A 19939-nucleotide genomic window follows, 5' to 3' on the forward strand; every position below is an offset into this window, starting at 1 on the left:
TGGGCGTGGTGTCACGCGCCTACAGTCCCAGCCTGGGGAGGCTGAGGCAGGAGAATCTCTTGAATCCGGGAGGTGGAGGTTGCAGTGAGCCGAGATTGTGCCACTGCACTCCAGCCTGGGTGAGTGCAGTGTGAGACTCTGTCTCAAAAAAAACAAAAAAGAAAAAAAGAAAGAAAATAAACATCTCAGAGATGGAGAATCCACACATTTTATAGTCAAGTCTTGAATATATGGTAGTAGGTGTATTTAATTACACCTGTAAACCTTTACTGTATCTACCACATGCAAAGCATCACACTAAAAAAGATGAAAACATACTGTCTTGCCTGTCAGAAGCTCACAATCAAGTTTAAGTAATATCAAACAGAGGTTTCACAAAGCAAAAAAAACCACATTTAGAACCTTTTGGAAATTCCAAATTCCAGTAACTGTTTAGGGTACACTGTAAGCATTGTGTTGCATGAATGAATATATTGATAATTTGTAATACTAAGATCTCTGAAATCAGAATGGGCTTTTTTATTCTAATATGCAAAATGGAGGATAATAATTAACTATTTAAACAATCAATTAACATCCTTCACAAAGATGTTAGGAGGAATAAATGGTATATATGAAGGGATTTTATAAAGTTTGTTATATAACTGTAAGGATATGATATTGAATATAAATTCTGAATATAATGACATAAGGTTTCTAAATTTTATACTAAATGCGCAATAAGACAATGTAAGTGAAATCTTGAGGCTATCTTTACTACCAGGTTCCTTTCTCAGGAAACAGCCCTTCAGGCTGCTCAGATAGTATCAAAGAATTAAAACTTACCAGAACTGAAATATCCTATTTATTAGTCAAATTAATTATCTATTGGACCAAGATGTTAATCTCAAAACAAAAAGATTGTGTCTGTTAAACTGAAGAAGAGATGGAACTGAACACTCTGGTGAAACTGCTGAGTGCTGAGAGCCAGGTGACTTTTTCCTTCTTTTCAGAACTTTCACTGATGCTCATGGTGGTGATGGCTGTCATGAGACAAACCCATAAAGGGGTCCCCGGAGAAACTCCAACCAACCTGCGCACTGGGAGAATGGGGTGGAGCCTTGGGAAGTTCATGCTGGTTTGCAGCAGGGAGGAGCCTGGCCTCTCCTGTTCCGGGATTGGTAACCTGGGATTCAATCTGTGAGCCCACTGGCAGGAAGCACACTCTCTCACTTTGCTGAGAGTCCCTGTTTCCCCCTTTTCTTTTTATCTTTTCACCCAATAAACCCTACCCTTCTCACCCTTCAAAGTGTCTGTGAGCCTAATTTTTCATGGTTATTACAAGGACCCCGTTTTTAGTTGAACTAAGCAGAAAGTCTTATAACAGCTTTGGTGCCCAACATGGGGTTCAAGGAAGGGTGAGTGAAATGGCGACTCAAAACCTCTCGCTGTTGCTTCTGAGCCTTCTGGTCCTATGGCATTTCTTTTCTTATTTTCAGGACAGTAATAGCACCTGTCTTTTCTTTTACAATACTGGATATAGGCCACACCCATCCCAATGGCCACAGGCACACTTGGAGGATGGTTAGATGGGGCAGCTCCCTGCTTGCCCTTTTCTACTAGCTGAGGTGCATGGACATATCTGCTGCATGTGTGCGTGGCGTCCAGTGGCCAAGGGGCCTCATGCAGCTGGCTAGCCTTCCCTACCATGCACCCATGTAGTCTCCACTCCCCCAACCAGGAAGTCCAATTTTGTCCCACTGCAATGCTTCTCTCTGGTGGAGGAAGTATTTGCATAAAAATAAGAAGCTCTTCCCCACTGGCATCCTTTTTTCTTCTCTACCGTATCAGCAGTTAACTTTTAATTACTTTTTTTTTTCCTTTTGGAAAACATTTTACTAGGCCAGGCACCCCAACTATCACTGTTTATATTTTCTGTAGAGTTTTAATTGTGAGAGAGGATTTGTGAGGCTAGTTTTAAGCTGTAGTGCATCTGGTGTACTTTGCATGTCTTTCCACAGCAAACTTTGCAGCAGGCCTCCATCTTGTTTTATATCCTGGGGGTATGGCCTGTAACCCCACAGCAAAGCTTTGTTTAGCAATCCTGCCTTAGGGAATGAGTCCTTTCTGGTTTGATATCTGCATGTTTTCCTAGCCCTGTTTCTTACAGGGCTCCACCTGGTGGCTGAGTTTTCTTCTGCCTGTCTTTGTAGCTCTGTATGTGTTGTGTATGTGATGTCTGTAAAAAGACCTCTAGTTAATTTGGCCTAAAGGAAGACAAGCACTTGGATCAAATATTTTTTAAAGAGAAGATAAAAGCTGTGGTAACTTTCAGTTCATGTGACTTTAATCTTTGAGGAATAAAAACAGCCTTAAAGATTATTGGTAAAAAGCAAATGTCATCAAAATATAAATATTTTGGACTAAATGATGCAGGTCACATGCAAGGCTTGTTAAACGTTTTAAGGTTATAAACTGCCTTTTGGGTTTTGAGAACTATTTGACTTGTCTGCTCCACAACTGGTAAGGCCTGGGGACATACGGAACTAACCATGCCCTTAATTAATGCTAGAAGGAGTCAAACCTTGGCTGCACCTAGCACACAATTAAAACAACTTACCAGGTTTTATGTTAAAGTTAAAAATTGCTAAAAGTCACCATTATGACGTGTAATTGAAACTACTGGAAATAGATTTACATGTGAGGTGTGTAAGAACAATAATTTTTTTTTTTTTTTTTGAGACGGAGTCTCACTCCATCGCCCAGGCTGGAGTGCAGTGGTGCGATCTCAGCTCACTGCAAGCTCTGCCTCCTGGTGCATGCCATTCTCCTGCCTCAGCCTCCTGAGTAGATGGGACTACAGGCGTCCACCACCACACCCGGCTAATTTTTTGTATTTTTAGTACAGACGGAGTTTCACCGTGTTAGCCAGGATCGTCTCGATCTCCTGACCTCATGATCCGTCCGCCTCAGCCTCTCAAATGCTGGGATTACAGGTGTGAGCCACCACACCCGGCCTGGTTTTTTTTTTCTTTTTAAGACATAGTTTCACTGTGTCACCCAGGCTGTAGTGCAGTGGCACAATCTCAGCTCACTGCAACTTCTGCCTCCCAGGTTCAAGTGATTCTCATGCCTCAGCCTCACGAGTAGCTGGGATTACAGGTGCATGCCATCACGTCTGGCTAATTTTTGTATTTTTGGAAGAGATGGGGTTTTGCCACATTGGCCAGGCTGGTCTCGAACTCCTGACCTCAAGTGATCTGCCCACCTCTGCCTCCCAAAGTGCTAGGATTACAGTGTGAGCCACTGTACCCAGCCTAAAATGTGTTTTGAATAAAAGGTTATAAAAAGGCATGAAAATGTAAATTCTTCCCTAGGGTTAAAGAATTGTTTTAAATTAGATAGGATAAAGCTGAAGGTTCAAACAAGTGGTGGAAGGATTGTGGAAATTAATCTTGCAGAAGAAGTTCTAGGTGTGAACATATTGACTAGGTCCAAGGGGGTTATTGTGTGGTTTTTCTCTGGGTTGAGCATTGGAATGAAAGCACAACAGGGTACTCTTGGAGCACTGATATGCTCTTTGGCAAAGTATGTAAAGGGTTATAAAAGTTTTTTGCTTCTTTAAAATTTCTGACTCATCATTTTGGCAAAATAAATAACTTATGTCAATCTGGAATTCTATTTCATAACATCAAGTGTTTTAAACTGCTAACATATTTAACAGGCTTCCCAAAATCAAACTTCAGTTTCAAAATTGTCTTTCTTGACACCTAGCTTTTGGATACTTCAGTGGGCCCCTGGAGTGCCCAGAAAAGAGAGGTAAACAGGATGATTTGACTTGTTTAGTGACATGGGATTGCCAAAATGATGTTCAATCTTCTTTAGATTATATGTTCATGAATAATGCTAATATATGTTCCAAAATTATATGGGATTGCTAAAATTTTAATGTCTGAGTATATGCTATCAATGATAATTGAGGTTGTTATGCTAAGTTATGGTAAACCATGGAGATAACCAAACCTCTTTGTCAATTGTGTTTCTAACTGTAACTACCCTAGACATTTTGTTATTCACAGGCAATTATCTTGTTTTAATCCTTTTCAAAAGATGATTTATAATGAGCTATATAATTTTGAAAGGTACTCTCAAATACAGGCTTCTAATAACTTTGGATATTTTAACATTGGAATAAAGAAAAATGTACAGGACTCATGAAGAGCTGAATGTTCATGAATATCATGTGAATCAATAACTAAATGGGCTAAACTCAGAAAGCTGAAGCAATCTTTTTGACTTTTGCTTGGAATATTTCCAATCCTTTTGTTTTTCAGAGTCAAGGAAACTTATTTTGCACTATTTATGGCCTTTAATTGAGTAAGGTATACTCCTGTGAACAAAATTTGGAGCATGTTTGGTCTCTCTGCCAGGTTCCTCTAGAATTCGGAAATTATCTGTGAGTATTTTTAACTTATGGCAATATAGTTATTTGCATCAGAGCAATGAGAATCCATTTTTCTTTTGCAGCAGGATGCAATTGGAGAAACTGGTTGCTTCACCAAGGCTTTAACTGAAAGGATATGATTCCCTTTAAGGAGCCAAGCTCTATTTGCAGAGCTGATAAAAGCCCCCTGGAGAAAATAACTGACCTCATACCCTCATTTATGCAGTCCCTGTACAGGGTTCCTGACCTGTGGTCAGTAAAGAATGTCACTTTCTAATAGGCCCAGGAGCCCCAAGTTTATCTTGGGACCTTAAGAGGAGAGGATCACACAACTCACAGGTATTTGAGGGTGGTTGGGCTCAGGATGGTTGGGCTCAGATTTAAAATGTCTTATCTGAGATTCCTTGTGGAACAGAGTTCCATCAAATCCAATCTAAAAGGCGTATATAGAAATAGTTATTCTTGCTGTACTTTATGCAAATAATCAGGCCAAGGATAAGACTAAAATAGGCTGGGCGCGGTGGCTCACGCCTGTAATCCCAGCACTTTGGGAGGCTGAGGCGGGCAGATCACGAGGTCAGGAGATCGAGACCATCCTGACTAACACGGTGAAACCCCGTCTCTACAAAAACACAAAAAATTAGCCAGGTGCAGTGGTGGGCGCCTGTAGTCACAGCTACTAGGGAGGCTGAGGCAGGAGAATGGCGTGAACCCGGGAGGCGGAGCTTGCAGTGAGCCGAGATTGTGCCACTGCACTCCAGCCTGGGTGACAGAGCAAGACTCTGTCTCAAAAAAAAAAAAACAAAAACAAAAACAAAAAAACACTAAAATCTAGCCTATGTAGAAATAGTTATTCTTACTGTACTTTATGCAAATAATCTATTTTGCAAACAACTCAGTCCTATCATGATTGTTTTTTAACAAAAATGAGGACTGGAGAGAGAGAGAAATTATGTTTCAAAACTCATCATACATTTGTCATTAAAGTCTAAACTCATTAGTTGTTTTTAAGTTTTTGTTTATATTTTTAGACTACCCCTGCTTTTTCCTGTGAACCAACCAATCAACCAACCAACCAAGCAATCTCCAGCTGCAGCTCAGAAAGAACAAAAGGGATGGGTAATGCAAAAATCTGGATCAATATTCTAGTTTTGAACAATTATCCTGCAAATCCTGCCAGGTGATGGAAATAAACAGGATGCTCATCACGCAGAGGTTTCCTTTCTGGGAAAGGAAGACCAAGGGAGCTAACCAAAACCAAGCACCATGCACCCAAATCTTAGCAAGCATAACTATGGCCACCGGTTATTTGGGCATGTCACAAGACATGCTTTTCTCTCCCTTGTTGGAGGAGGATTCAATTCCACACTTTCACCTCAGCATTTGGCTTCTGATAAGGAGTCCATGTACCCCTACCAAGACACGTTTTTTCCCAAACTCAATTCCAAGCTCCAGGTCAAAGCCCTAGGAAAGAAAACTGGATCTAAGGAATCCAGAGGCAGACAACAACAGAGGTTAAAGGACAGTGCAGGTAAGCAGGGCTAATTCCTGCCAATAAAGCCAAGCCTCCCATTTCATGGATAAGGGTCATGCTAGTATCCATGCATAAATGAGGTCTAGGGAACTCCAAGGCTACTGATAGTAGGTGGGATAGAGACATAGGTGAGAGCAGCTAATTCCTATTATCTAGGCCCTCCCTGCTTCATGGGTGCAAGCCACTTTGGCATCTATGGATGGCATCTATGGATGGCACCTGCTAAGGTCACTGGGACTTGATGATTCAAGGACAGAAGAGGGTAAGAGGTCACTCTTCCTTCTCTTCCTCACATACCCCAGGTATTGCTAGGAAGAGAAGGGAACCAGGGATGCCTGCTCCCATCTTTCTGGATGGGTAGCCATTCATCTTCAGTCTATACCCCTTTTGAATGCATCCTGAACCCCTGGGACTCCTTTTTAAAAAAAGCCTTCTTGGCTGGGCACGGTGCCTCACACCTATAATCCCAGCACTTTGGGAGGCCAAGGCGGGCAGATCACGAGGTCAAGAGATCGAGACCATCCTGGCCAACATAGTGAAACCCCATCTCTACTAAACATATAAAAATTAGCTGGGTGTGGTGGCATGTGCCTGTAGTCCCAACTACTCGGGAGGCTGAGGAGAGAGAATCGCTTAAACCTGGGAGACTTGCAGTGAAAGCCTTCTTTTTTCCTTTTTTCCTCCTGTGTCCTCTCTTCACTGATAGGTAATTGTGTCTCTGTACTCAGGACACTCCTGTCAGATTCATCCTCCAAATTGGGAAAAGTTGATTTCCCAAACCTTAGACTGGTTGGCTTAGGATTGGGCTCAGGGGAAGAGAACCCAGAAGCTTGATATGCTGGCAAAAGGGTAAAAGATTTTTTTATCAGTCAGGCTTTTGGCCTCCCTCTCCCTGTGCAAACTGGTAAAAGGCCTTGGGATTTCTGATGTGTCCTTACCCATCCCTTTTTTCTCGTTTTGATACATGTTTTCTAATAACCTGGTTTGTCTCTTCTCACCTTCAGTCTATCAAACTCCAAATGGTCATGCAACTGAAGCTTTGGAGGATGGCCCTTTCTGCAGGGAACCCTTAGCTAGACCTCTAAGGGAGCTCCAACTGCCGTTCCCCAGAACAGCGCCCCCTGTCAGCAGGAAGCAGTTAAGATCGGTCTTCATCCTTATCCTTATCCTTATTTTAACAGCAGTTAGATGTACTTCTGCAGAGGGGGAATGAGAGAGCCAAGTGTAAAAGGGTCCCTGGAGAAACTCCAACTGGGCTGCATACTGGGTGAATGGGGTGAAGCCTCGGGAAGTTCCTGCCATTTGCAGGGAAGAGTCTGGACTCTCCTATTCTGGGGTTGGTAACCTGGATTTAATTTGTGAGCCCACTGGCGGGAAGTACACTCTCTTGCTTTGCTGAAAGTCCCTGTTTCCCCCCTTTTTTCCTTTTCACCCAATAAACCCTGCCCTTCTCACCCTTCAAAGTGTCTGCAAGCCTAATTTTTCATGGTTATGTGACAAGGACCCTGTTTTTAGCTGAACTAAGGCGAAAGTCCTACAACAATAATGGTCCCTCAGCCATACACTTGAGTTGCTCTCTTATGGGGCCTCAGTTACTTCCTGATAGTACATTACATACCTGGGGGTTTATTACCTCTGTAATCAGGATCATTCTTTAATGTGGAAGGAAATAGCACACAGAACCCCTGAAAAAATTAGATCCTTAACACAAGACAAATTATCTTTAAACATTTTTTTCATGTGTGTATGTGTGTTTTCAAAAAGTTTTTGTCGGGGAATGGAGGAGTAGATGACTTTTTTTTTTTTTTTCAAGTTGTAGAGTTATAAAGCCAGAAAGAGAGAAAAACTATGGAAGAGCAGCTCCACTTAGGTGAGTGTGTTTTTAAAATTACAATGTAAATGGTAATTATTATGGAAGATAACCAGAATTTGCCAAGCCTACATTGCGGGTAGAGATGGAGAGGGTGCTTTCAGCCAGATAGTATCCTGCTCATTGCCAAGGAGTCATGAAACACTATGGCAAGTTCAGTGAGCTGAGGATACTCTATTCTGGTTGTAGGATAGCATGCATATATGGGCACTTTGCAGTAGAGGTGTTTGCAGTCTTTGGGCTTTTCACTTCTGCCATCTGTGCTTGGGCCAATGGAATTGAATGAGATATACAATCTACAAACAGGCTACTCTGGAACATTTACCCCTAATCTTTGGCACAAAGGTAGTGTTTTGTTTTGTATTGTGTTTTGTTTTGTTTTACTTTCTAATATTCTGAAATATCTTAGAATAGTTCTTAGTTTTCTTTTGTCCCAGGCTTTACAAGTTTGGAAGGGGCCTATTCCCATCTTTACTCTGGAGGTCTCATCTTCTAATGCTGGGCATTGGGTGGATGCTTATGCGTCTGGGCAGCATCCTTGTTCTTAAGCAGTGAGAGGATTCCAAAGGGCATTTCAGGTGTTATTCAGCAGGCACTGACTTGCAAGATGCTAAGAGCCCGCAAGAGAAAGCAAGATGACCTGATGAAATGGATGTTCCTTCATTCTCCACTTGCCTGAAGGCAAACTGAGATTTAGGTGAAGCTCACATCTATTTCTGCTAATAATAATCCCACTGCTAATTATGGGATGTGGTAGTTATAGTGGTAAGAGAGGAGCTATATTCAGAGGGGTTTAGAAAAGGTTGCAATATACAAAGGGTTTTTAATTTGCATTAATATTTCTCAGTTTACTTCCTCCATTTGGATTTAAGACTTACTCATTAATTCAATAAACATTTATTGAGTGTCTTCTAAGTGCCAGGCACTGTTCTAGTGGCTGGGGATAACAGCAATGAACACCACAAACAAAACCGTTGCTCTCATGGAGTTTGTACTCTAGTGGAGGGAGAGTGGCAACAAATATAATAAAATACTGTATGTTGCATGGTGATAATTTTGAAAAGAAAAATACAGCAAGGAAGGGGGATAGAAGAAAGTGTTTGACAGGATTTGCAATTTTAGAGGAGTGATTGTAAGTTTAGAGAAGGTCCAGGAAAGGACCTTCTGAAAAGATGAAGGTGAAGGAAGGGAGCCCTATGGACATCTAGGTGCAAAGGTATTCCAAGCAGAGAGAACAGGAAAGGGGGGCACATGTCTGGGGTTTCTGAGGAACAGCATGGAGCCCAGTGTAGACGCAATGACATCAAGGAGACAGTAGTAGGAGCTGATATCAGAGAAAAAAAAACCTGAGGGCAAGACCATAAAGCCCAATAAGCAAGCCATTGTAATGCTTTGGTTTCACTCAGTGTGAGACGGAAAGTCACTTCTTTACTTCACATATTTATAGGAGTAAATCATTGCTGGGTTGAGAATAAACTGAAAATTTGAATCCCCTACTTCGAAAATGTGCAAAGACATCATAAGATTGATAACGTTTAATAAGCATCTGTGACTTTATAAGCCAGGCGGGTCTCTGCTCTTTGTGTCTTAATATTTTGCAAAAGTAATTGCAGTTTTTACCATTGACAGTAATGGCAAAAACCACAATTACTTTTGCACCAATCTAATATTTAGGACCTCAGACAGTCCACAACTTAGAAGGCTCAGGCCTGAAGACAGTCTTATCCTCTCACAGTTGACTAAGCAAATGTTTGTTGAATGAATGAAAGAATAATATTGATTGAGAATTTAAAAAAAAACAGAGACAGTAGTTAATAATTCTGAGTATCCTGAATAAAAACAGTGCCTATAGCCTAAATTTTCTATTAAAAAATGTAAAGATTTGGCAAAATATTTACCTGTGTGGTGACATTTCTTTCCTTTTGTCTTTTACTATGTTCTTCTGCTTTGATAGCTGCAATACACAAAATTTTTAAATAAAATTTAAAAGCATTTTCTTTTTAAAATTTCACTAAATACAATTTCTTGTTAAAAAACTTCTAGAAAACTTTTAGAACTCTAAGAATAATTGTTGACAATAATTTATAATTTAGAGTTCCTAATAATGTGCTAAAAATAATTCCTTCACTGATAATTTGTAAAGCTAGAACTTGACACCAGAGACAATCTATATACTTTAAATCAAGCATTCTGAAATTGAGTTAATAACATGAAAGAGTTCTATAAATCATGGAGCTAATTACAATAGTAGAAAACTTTCTGAGCTAGAAATGTATTTAATTAAATGTATCTATATAAATAAGTGCCATCTATTAATAGAAGATATTAAAACATAGAAGAGGAAATATAACATTTTATATTTTTATAGACTCATCCATATGTCAGAGAGATACTAAAAATTAATTGAATGATACAAACATCTGAGAAATGTAGACTGATAATTATACCAGGCTTTGAAATTTGAGAAAATAACTTTCAATGAATTTTTAATGAACCAATTTTAATACTTTTTTTATAAAGACTATATATATATCATATAGAATACATGCATAATCATTGGCCTATTTATTTTTGCACAGTGCTTGAAATTTCTTCACTTTCTTAGAGAAACAAGTCTGAAAACGTGAGATGACAGGATAACACATCATGATATTTCAACTTTACTACATTACTAGGATTGACAAATTTTCAATTGCTGTAAACAAATTTGATGCATTGTAAAAATGATCATATGTTTTGGGAAGTAAAAAAATGCAAATATGTGATACGTTCACATTTAACAGGCTGAAGAATTTGACCACAAACCAATATGAAATAGTCAAAATTTTGTATTTCCAAAAAGTCAAAAGCTTTTAAGAACAGGTCATAAATTTTCTAATGTTATTTCTGACATAGTATTTATTAATTAATTTGTTTATTTCTACTTTTTTTTTGGACACAGAGTCTCACTCTGTCACCCAAGCTGGATGCAGTGGCACGATATTGGCTCCCTATAACCTCTGCCTCTGTGTTTAAGCAATTCTCGTGCCTCAGCTTCCCAAGTAGCTGGGGTTACAGACATGCACCACTGCCCCCAGCTAATTTTTCTATTTTCAGTAGAGGCGATGTTTTTGCCATGTTAGCCAGGCTGGTCTTGAACTCCTGACCTCAGATGATCTACCTGCCTCAGCCTCCCAAAGTGCTGGGATTACAGGCATGAGCCACTGCGCCCAGCCCATTGTATTTATTAATTTGATGTTTTATTCTTTCACTTACTGGTGAACTTTAGTACTTGGCAGCAGCCTCACAATTCTACATCTGTTTTGTTTACTTTGTAATCTAGACCTTATAGGAACTGGTCCCAGATTGATTCATATTTAGTGCTCTGTCAAATTAGAGAAATAACCGGCAAATTCTAAATAAAAATTAGGCTGGGTGTGGCGGCTCACACCTGTAAACCCAATACTTTGGAAGGACAAGGTGGCCGGCTTCCTTGAGCCCAGGAGTTTTGACCAGCCTGGGCAACATAGTGAGACCCTGTCTCTACAAAAAGTGCAAAAATTAGCCAGCTATGGTGGCACGCGCCTGAAATCCAAGCTACTTAGGAGGCTTAGGTGGGAGGATCACTGAGCCTGGGAAATCAAGGCTGCAGTGAGCGGAAATTGTGCCACTGTACTCAAGCCTGGGTGACAGAGCGAAACCCTGTCTTAAATAAATAAATATTCAAAAACTGCCTAGTGAGCAAGGCATTACTAAGGCATACCAAATTATTTTAAAGATGATACATATCTGATACTATTATATACATTAGGATTGTTCCTTAGGTTCAAGATATGAATAAGTTTTATTAAATGTTATTATAAATAAAACTTTATCCCAAGTTTGTCGAGTGATTATATTGGGACCATGAATACTCAACATCAGAGGCAATGTAGCCTCATGGTCTACCATCTGGCTTTAAGTCAAACAGGCCTATATTCTAGTCTTGATTTTGTAACTATTTCATTAATTCTTATGATAATTAAATGAGATCATTTATATATTTAGCACAGTAATATATAGTTTTTAATAAATGTTAGGTATATAAAATAATTATTATTATATAGAACTGACTTCTTTAAAGGATTTAAGATGCCTTCAGGATATTACATGTGAGTGCAAAAGTACTTGCAGTTTTTGCATTGTTGGAATTTGCCGTTTGATATTAGAATACATTACTTAAATGAATGTGGTTATGTTACACATCATTTTAATGGGCATTTCTCACTTCATGTTTTTTGCTTATTACTTGCTGTTTATTTTATGTTTATTTTAGACTATGGAATGATGTTAGACAAAAAGCAAACTTGGGCGATTTTCTTATTTGAGTTCAAAATGGGTCGTAAAGCAGCAAAGACAACCTGCCACATCAACAACACATTTGGCCCAGGAACTGCTAACGAACGCACAGTGCAGTGGTGGTTCAAGAAGTTCTGCATAGGAGGGCGGGGCGCGGTGGCTCAGCCTGTAATCCCAGCACTTTGGGAGGCCGAGGTGGTCAGATCACGAGGTCGAGAGATCGAGACCATTCTGGCTAACACGGTGAAAGCCCATCTCTACTAAAAATACAAAAAAAAGTTAGCCGGGCGTGGTGGCGGGCGCCTGTAGTCCCAGCTACTTGGGAGCTACTCAGGAGGCAGAGCTTGCAGTGAGCTGAGATCGACCCACTGCACTCCAGCCTGGGTGACAGAGCTCCGTCTCAAAAAAAAAAAAAGTTTTGCAAAGGAGACAAGAGCCTTGAAGATGAGGAGCATAGTGGCTGGCCATCGGAAATTGACAACGACCAATTGAGAGCAGTCATCAAAGCTGATCCTGTTAAAACTACCTGGGAAGTTGCCAAAGAACTTAACGTCGACCATTCTATGGTTGTTCGGCATTTGAAGCAAATTGGAAAGGTGAAAAAGCTTGATAAATGGGTACCTCATGAGCTGAACGAAAGTTTGAAAAATCATCATTTTAAGTGTCCTCTTCTCTTAACAACGAACCACTTCTCGATCGGATTGTGATGGGCAATGAAAAGTGGATTTTATATGACAACCAGTGATGACCAGCTCAGTGGTTGGACCAGGAAGAAGCTCCAAAGCACTTCCCAAAGCCAAACTTGCACCCAAAAATGGTCATGGTCACTGGTGGTCTGCTGCCGGTCTGATCCACTACAGCTTTCTGAATCCCAGTGAAACCATGACATCTGAGAAGTATGCTAAGCAAATCAAAGAGATACACCGAAAACTGCAATGCCTGAGCCAGCATTGGTCAACAGAAAGGGCCCAATTCTTCTCCAGGACAAGGCCTGACCGCTCGTCGTACAACCAAAGCTTCAAAAGTCAAACGAATTGGGCTTTGAAGTTTTGCCTCATCCGCCATATTCACCTGACCTGTTGCCAACCGACTACCACTTCTTCAAACATCTCGACAACTTTTTGCAGGGAAAATGCCTCCACAACCAGCAAGATTCAGAAAATGCTTTCCAAGAGTCTGCTGAATCCTGAAGCATGGATTTTTACACTATGGGAATAAACAAACTTATTTCTCCTTGGCAAAAATGTGTTGATTGCAATGGTTCTTATTTTGATTAACAAAGATGTGTTTGAGCCTAGTTATAATTATTTAAAATTCACAGCCCAAAACCACAATTACTTTTGCACCAACCTAACACATTAGTAGTTTAAAAGGGACTATGGCAATTAAACCATAATTAGAGAATTCATGTTACTAGCACTTATTAATGCTTTGCCTATAATGTGACATCTCTCAATTATAGTATCTTTCAAAGAAAATTCTTTAGCCTAATTATATTTGTGTATTAGAAATCAGACATCGTGACTGATATTATAGTCACATAAAATGTCTAGCAGTTTTTAAACTCCATTATCACAACTAGAAAAAGTAAACTAGAAAAAGCAATGTGATTTGGTAAATTCCCATTATTATATTCCCCAAAGTACACAGAATAAAATTAGAGTTAGTATGTACAGAACGTACAGACACAGAAGTACAAAGTGTCATGTGTATTTGAGTGAGAGAAGAAAATTATAGATATTAAATGGAGTAAAGTTTATATTATACACTGGTCCAGAAAATCAAACTGTCAGTGGTCAAAGAGTAACATGAAAATTACAGGGCTAAAAGCAGTAATCAAAAGTAGGATAAGTGTAGATAAAAGAATTAGGGAAATGGAAGGAAGCATCAGCATATAACTGAAGGAATTAACTATTCAGTAGCTTAAAACATAACATGAAGATAACAGCAATTGTTCATTATTTCCAGCAGAAGATGTGCAAGCCAAAACACTTTTGAAAATTACGACAAGGGTGTTTATTTTCTAAATTTCAGGCTTTTAGATTTTTTACCTAAAGAAAAAGAAGTTTCCATTGGCTACTAGGGAAAACATTCTGTTACAAATAATATGTCCCATAATACTTTAGAGTAGCTTGTTTTGTACCACTTGAGAAACACTAGTGATTGCTAGAGATCTGCACCACTGTTTTATCACTTCCCCTACATGATGCTGAAATTCCCACAAATTCAAGCACTCCCTGTAAAAAACCACAATCTACCGGGTGCAGGAAGAAAATATTAGATCTACTTGCCTGAGGCTTTAAAAAATCTCCTTCATTATCTCTATTTTAGGGATATGTTTCATAATGCACATAATAGATCAGTAGTTCATTATCATCATGAATAAATAAATATATATAATAGCGTATACCGTCAAAAATGTCTGATGTGGAGTTAGCCTTGGAAGAGGACTAAAGTTTCATTCATCTCTAGAATTATAGCTCTAACTGTAATTTATTATATGCTAGATTCTTTAGACACTTTATCTTCAATCTCCATAACAACCCACCGAAATAGCAAGCAGAGAATATCTGTGTTCTCACCAAGTGAGAATAAGTCACTTGTCCAAGGTCACAGGGCAGAGTGGGATTCAAATGCAGGTCTGACTCCAGAGCTCTTCTTTCTACACCATTGCCACTCCAAACCTTACCAAAGGATTCATAATAGGCTGATTTTAAGTGGCAAGTTTCTGTAATGACATCAACTCCATTTTTTAAAAAACAAAAATCTGATTTATGCAGAACATTTTATGGGACATATCAATTTACATAACATGAAACACACCATCCTATGCACACTACAGCTTTGATTTACTCCTCCCCTTCCACTGAGATAGAAGAAGTTTGAAGTGGTAGGGAAGAAGCTAGCACTACAGCCTACTGCCTCCGAAAGAATTATCCATGTGGTTTGGGGCATGGAGGGGAAGCCCATCAGATTCATAGAAGACTTACAAGGTTTTTAAAAGTGTTGTGTTGAACAAAAGCCACTAGCTTGGGTTAAAAGAAATTGAGACAGTTCAAAATGAGAAGAGGCCTCTGGGCCTCCATCTTTCTAGGAATAGGAGACAGCATGAGAAAGCTACTCAGCCACAAACATGGGCCATTTCTTACGTAAAAGGAAGGACGACTCAGAAGGCAGAGCCAAGCCCAGAGGGTATTGCCAAGAGCCAAATAGAACAATACATTAAGGAACCACTTCCAGAGGGTAGAACTGGGCCCTAATTAATAAACACTGCCTGTCCCTGGAGTAGAGGAATCTTCCAACATGCACCTGGCTAGATTTCCAAATTGCCATGGACCAGTGACTAGTATGTCTCTCCTTTTGGGACAGCAGTGTCTAATGTGGTTTTGCTGTCTCTCCAGTGTACATTGGGTATGTGAAGGCATAGGGGAATAACTTGTCTTTTTAGTTTACAGGTGCCTGAATTAAAGAACTATACCTAAGGAACTTCATCGACATCTTGACTTCATACAGACCATGAGATCATGGATTCTGAGCTTGATGATATGATAAAATGAGACCTGGGCAATTTTGGGAGGATGAGATTCATGAAAGAGACATGAATCGTTGAGGCCTAAGGGTGGACTATTGTAGATTGTTACAACAATGGCCCCCAGGGAATCACAACTCCTTGTATTCACGTCGCTTTGCAGTGTGACTTTGCCCAGTCCTCCCATCAGGAGATGGAGATTATTTTTTCCCACTCCTTATGTCTGGGCGGCCGTTTTGACTTTCTTTGACCAACTGAAATGTGGCAGACGACACTTCAACTTCCAAGGCTAGTCCTTAGGCCTCGCAGCCTCCTTTACCCTCCTGGAGCAATGCCGTGAGACCACCATGTCTTGAAGAAGCAAGGAATAATAGACCATGTGGACAGAGAGGCCCAGCCATCCCAGCTGTCTCTGCTGACCACCAGCTGCATGAAACTGCATGAGAGTGAGTCCAAATGAGATCAGTGAAAAACCACCCAGTCAACCCACAGAATTATGAGATTATAGGAGTAATAAATCATTGTTGTTTGAACTCACTAAGTTTTGGGTTGTTAATGCAGCAATGGACAACTGAAATGATTCTGTGTTTTCAGCCTATTAGGACTTCTTGGTTCAAAAATCTCAATTCTCTGAAGCTAAGGTAGACCAATAACTAATGACAAAATAAATCATACAGAATATATTCCTAGCATTGAGAAAAGGATTAGAAGAATAAAATATCGACCAGGCACAGTGGCTCATGCCTGTAATCCCAGCACTTTGGGAGGTCGAGGCAGGCAGATCACAAGGTCAGAAGTTCAAGACCCACCTGGCCAACATGGTGAAATCCCATCTCTACTAAAAAAAAATACAAAAATTAGCTGGGCATGGTGGCATGCACCTATAATCCCAGCTACTTGGGAGGCTGAGGCGGGAGAATTGCTTGAACCCTGGAGGCGGAGTTCCAGTGAGCCAAGATCATGCCACTGCACTCCAGCCTAGGCAGCAGAGCAAGACTCCATCTCAAAAAAAAAAGAAGAGGAAGAAGAAGAATAAAATATAAAAAAACTCTCTATTATAGTTCTTTCCAGGTCTAATTTCTCATGACAGTTTCAAAATGCTTTAACTCCTGGCTTCACCATTTATTTCTCTAGTGTAGACTCACCTCTTTTTTGTCCCTGGTGTTGTCTAACTCCATCCAGTTCACTCACCTTACTTAACTTCCAAGGACTATTGTTCTGTTCATCAACCCTTGCTAGCCAATATCTTGACTTTCTCATTCTCTCTTATATTCTTTCTCATTTCCTTGAAATATTTGGCAGTTTCCCCAATCTAAACAAACAATCTGGAGCAGCAAAAAAAAAAAAAAAAAAAATCAGAATAACAATAGGCCAGGTGCGGTGGCTCATGCCTGTAATCCCAGCACTTTGGGAGGCCGAGGTGGGCAGATCACCTGAGGTCAGGAGTTCGAGACCAGCCTGGCCAACATGGTGAAACCCGTCTCTACTAAAAATACAAAAATTAGGCAGGCGTGGTGGCGTATGCCTGTAGTCCCAGCTATTCGGGGGGCTGAGGCAGGAGAATTGCTTGGACCCGGGAGGCAGAGGCTGCAGTGAGCTGAGATTGAACCACTGTACTCCAGCCTGGGAAACAGAGTGAGACTCCATATCAAAAATAAAAAATAAAAATAAAAATGAGAATAACAATTAAAAAGCAGAAAAACCATTTTCCCCTACCTTCACCCCGTTACCAGAGGCCTGACCCTAATATTTGCACAGCCTAGAGTAGGAATACAAATGGGAGTCCACATTCTATATGCCTAAATATATATATTTATTTCCTTGAGATGGACTCTTGCTCTGTCACCCAGGCTGGAGTGCAAAGGCGCCATCTCAGCTCACTACAACCTCTGCCTCCTGGGCTCAAGCGATTCTCCTGCCTCAGCCTCCCAAGTAGTTGGGATTACAGGCACGTGCCACCACTCCCAGCTAATTTTTTTTTGTATTTTTAGTAGAGATGGGGTTTCACCATGTTGGCCAGGCTGGTCTTGAACTCCTGACCTCATGATCCACCCGCCTCGGCCTCCCAAAGTATTGGGGTTACAGGCATGAGCCACGGCACCCGGCCTGTATGTCTAAATATTTAAATGTCATCAATCAAGCTAACAGTTAAAGAAAATATGTTCTATCCCCCTATTTTGTCAAATATATCTTTATTAAAAACCTGGGAGGCCAAGTTTGAATTTGGAGTCTTTGCAATCCTTGCTTTTGTGTAAGAAATTGACAGCATAGGAAGAGCCAGCCCAAGGACCCCACCCCACCCCACCCCCAAATGCAACCTGCCCTTTTTCATTGAGCACATTGTAAATGTGTGGTGTGCTCTGCTATCTGCTATCTCTTCTATTTTTTTTTTTTTTTTTTTGAGACAGAGTTTCGCTCTTGTTGCCCAGGCTGGAGTGCAATGGCACAATCTCAGCTCACCCCAACCTCTGCCTCCTGGGTTCAAGCGATTCTCCTGCCTCAGCCTCCCGAGTAGCTGGGATTACAGGCATGCACCACCACCCCCGGCTAATTTTGTATTTTTAGTAGAGACGGGTTTCTCCATGTTGGCCAGGCTGGTCTCAAGCTCCCGAGACCTCACGTGATCCATGCGCCTCGGCTTTCCAAAGTGCTGGTGGCCGTCTCTGCTTCTTAATAGCCTTTTTTTTCCTACTTTACATTCTTGAAATCTAGCTTTTAACCTTTTCACATAGATAACTTCTTTCTCAAAGGCCAGTAATGACTTCTTTTTCTTGTCTCATTCAATGACATCTTCCCCCAGACATATTTGCTTAGCTTTACAGTCTTTCTTTTTAGACGCTGTTGTACACCAGCTTCTGTGACCTTATACTATCTCCGATATCCTTCTTCCTTCTAAACCCCTATTTGAGAGTTTCCCTTTTGTTTTGAGTCCCCTAATGATTTTGTATTTCTCAATGCTCAGTCCTCACCTCTTCTCTCTGGCATGATGTGAGGGTTGAGCTGGGCCAGTGGGGAATTTGGAGTGGACAGCTATAGGTGCAGGAGGTCAGGAAGTAGGAAGGGATAATCTGCTGATTCCCACATAGGCTGCCACTTAAGAAGTAAAGCCCTGGGAATCACACTGTGATGAATGGAAAGCAGAAAAACACAGGTAACAGGAGAATCCAGAGAAGACACTCATTCAGGCTGACAGAGGTGAGACAAATAGTAATGAGGCATGATTCTAAAACCTGGGATGATTCTAAAACCTGGGACTAAGTTACGAGAGCAGGTCAGGCTGGGAATAAATGACTAGAAGTGTGCAGACAGTAAGTACCAGAAATGGGGAGAAAACTGGTGACACATAGAAGAAGAGAGATGATTTGCACTACAAGGGCCCAGAGAAAATTCTCCCAATGGGATTTTTGTTGGGTGAGTACTTAGTTTTCTGAGGAAAGCACAGCATAAATCAGACCCAGTCATTTCATGCCTGCGTTCATACAATAGCCTCCTAATATATTTAATTATAATTGTTCTCATTTTAATCTAATTTCCTTCTACCCTTAGAATAATTTTCCTTAAGTACTGTTTCCATCTCCTTAAAAACCTACAAGTCTTTGGCCGGGCACAGTGGCTCACACCTGTAATCCCAGCACTTTGGGAAGCAGAGGCGGGCAGATCACAAGGTCAAGAGATCAAGACCATCCTGGTCAACATGGTGAAACCCCGTCTCTACTAAAAACACAAAAATTAGCTGGGTGTGGTGGCAAGCGCCTGTAGTCCCAGCTACTCGGGAGGCTGAGGCAGGAGAATCGCTTGAACCTGGGAGGCGGAGGTTGCAGTGAGCCGAGGTTGCACCACCACTGCACTCCAGCTTGGGTGACAAGAGCGAGATTTTGTCTCGAAAAAAAAAAAAAAAAAAATCACTGATCACAGACCACCGTAAGAGATATAATAATAAAGAAAACTTTTGGAATATTATGAGAATTACCACATGTGACAGAGACATGAAATGTGCATATGCTGTTGGGAAAATGGTGCTGATAGACTTGCTCAACACAGGGTTGCCACAAACCTTCAAATTATAAAAAATGCAGCATCTGTGAAGTGCTATAAAGTGAAGGGCAAGAAAACAAGGTATGCATGTATGACTCTAGGTTCTTTTTTGGTTTAATTTGTGAGATGCTTATTTTTGGACATCACCAATTGATGTTTGTTTTCTTCTTTCTTCTTCTTCCTTCTTCTTCCCTCTTCTTCTTCTTCTTCCTCTTCTTTCTTCTTGTTTCT

General features: G+C 40.6%; 1 protein-coding gene across 12 annotated transcripts in view; it reads right to left on the bottom strand.

Moving 5' to 3' along the window:
• SEL1L2 (SEL1L2 adaptor subunit of SYVN1 ubiquitin ligase) overlaps positions 1-19939 on the bottom strand; it is a 147144-nt gene that overhangs the window by 102368 nt on the left and 24837 nt on the right. For all 12 annotated transcript variants that reach the window (XM_054542035.2, XM_054542039.2, XM_054542041.2 and 9 more), the window contains exon 2: positions 9726-9781. In XM_054542035.2, the coding sequence (XP_054398010.2) occupies positions 9726-9781 (56 nt within the window). The remainder of the gene's footprint in view (positions 1-9725; positions 9782-19939) is intronic.

The sequence above is a fragment of the Pongo abelii genome, chromosome 21 (assembly GCF_028885655.2).
Source record: "Pongo abelii isolate AG06213 chromosome 21, NHGRI_mPonAbe1-v2.0_pri, whole genome shotgun sequence".
Classification (NCBI taxonomy): Eukaryota; Metazoa; Chordata; class Mammalia; order Primates; family Hominidae; genus Pongo; species Pongo abelii.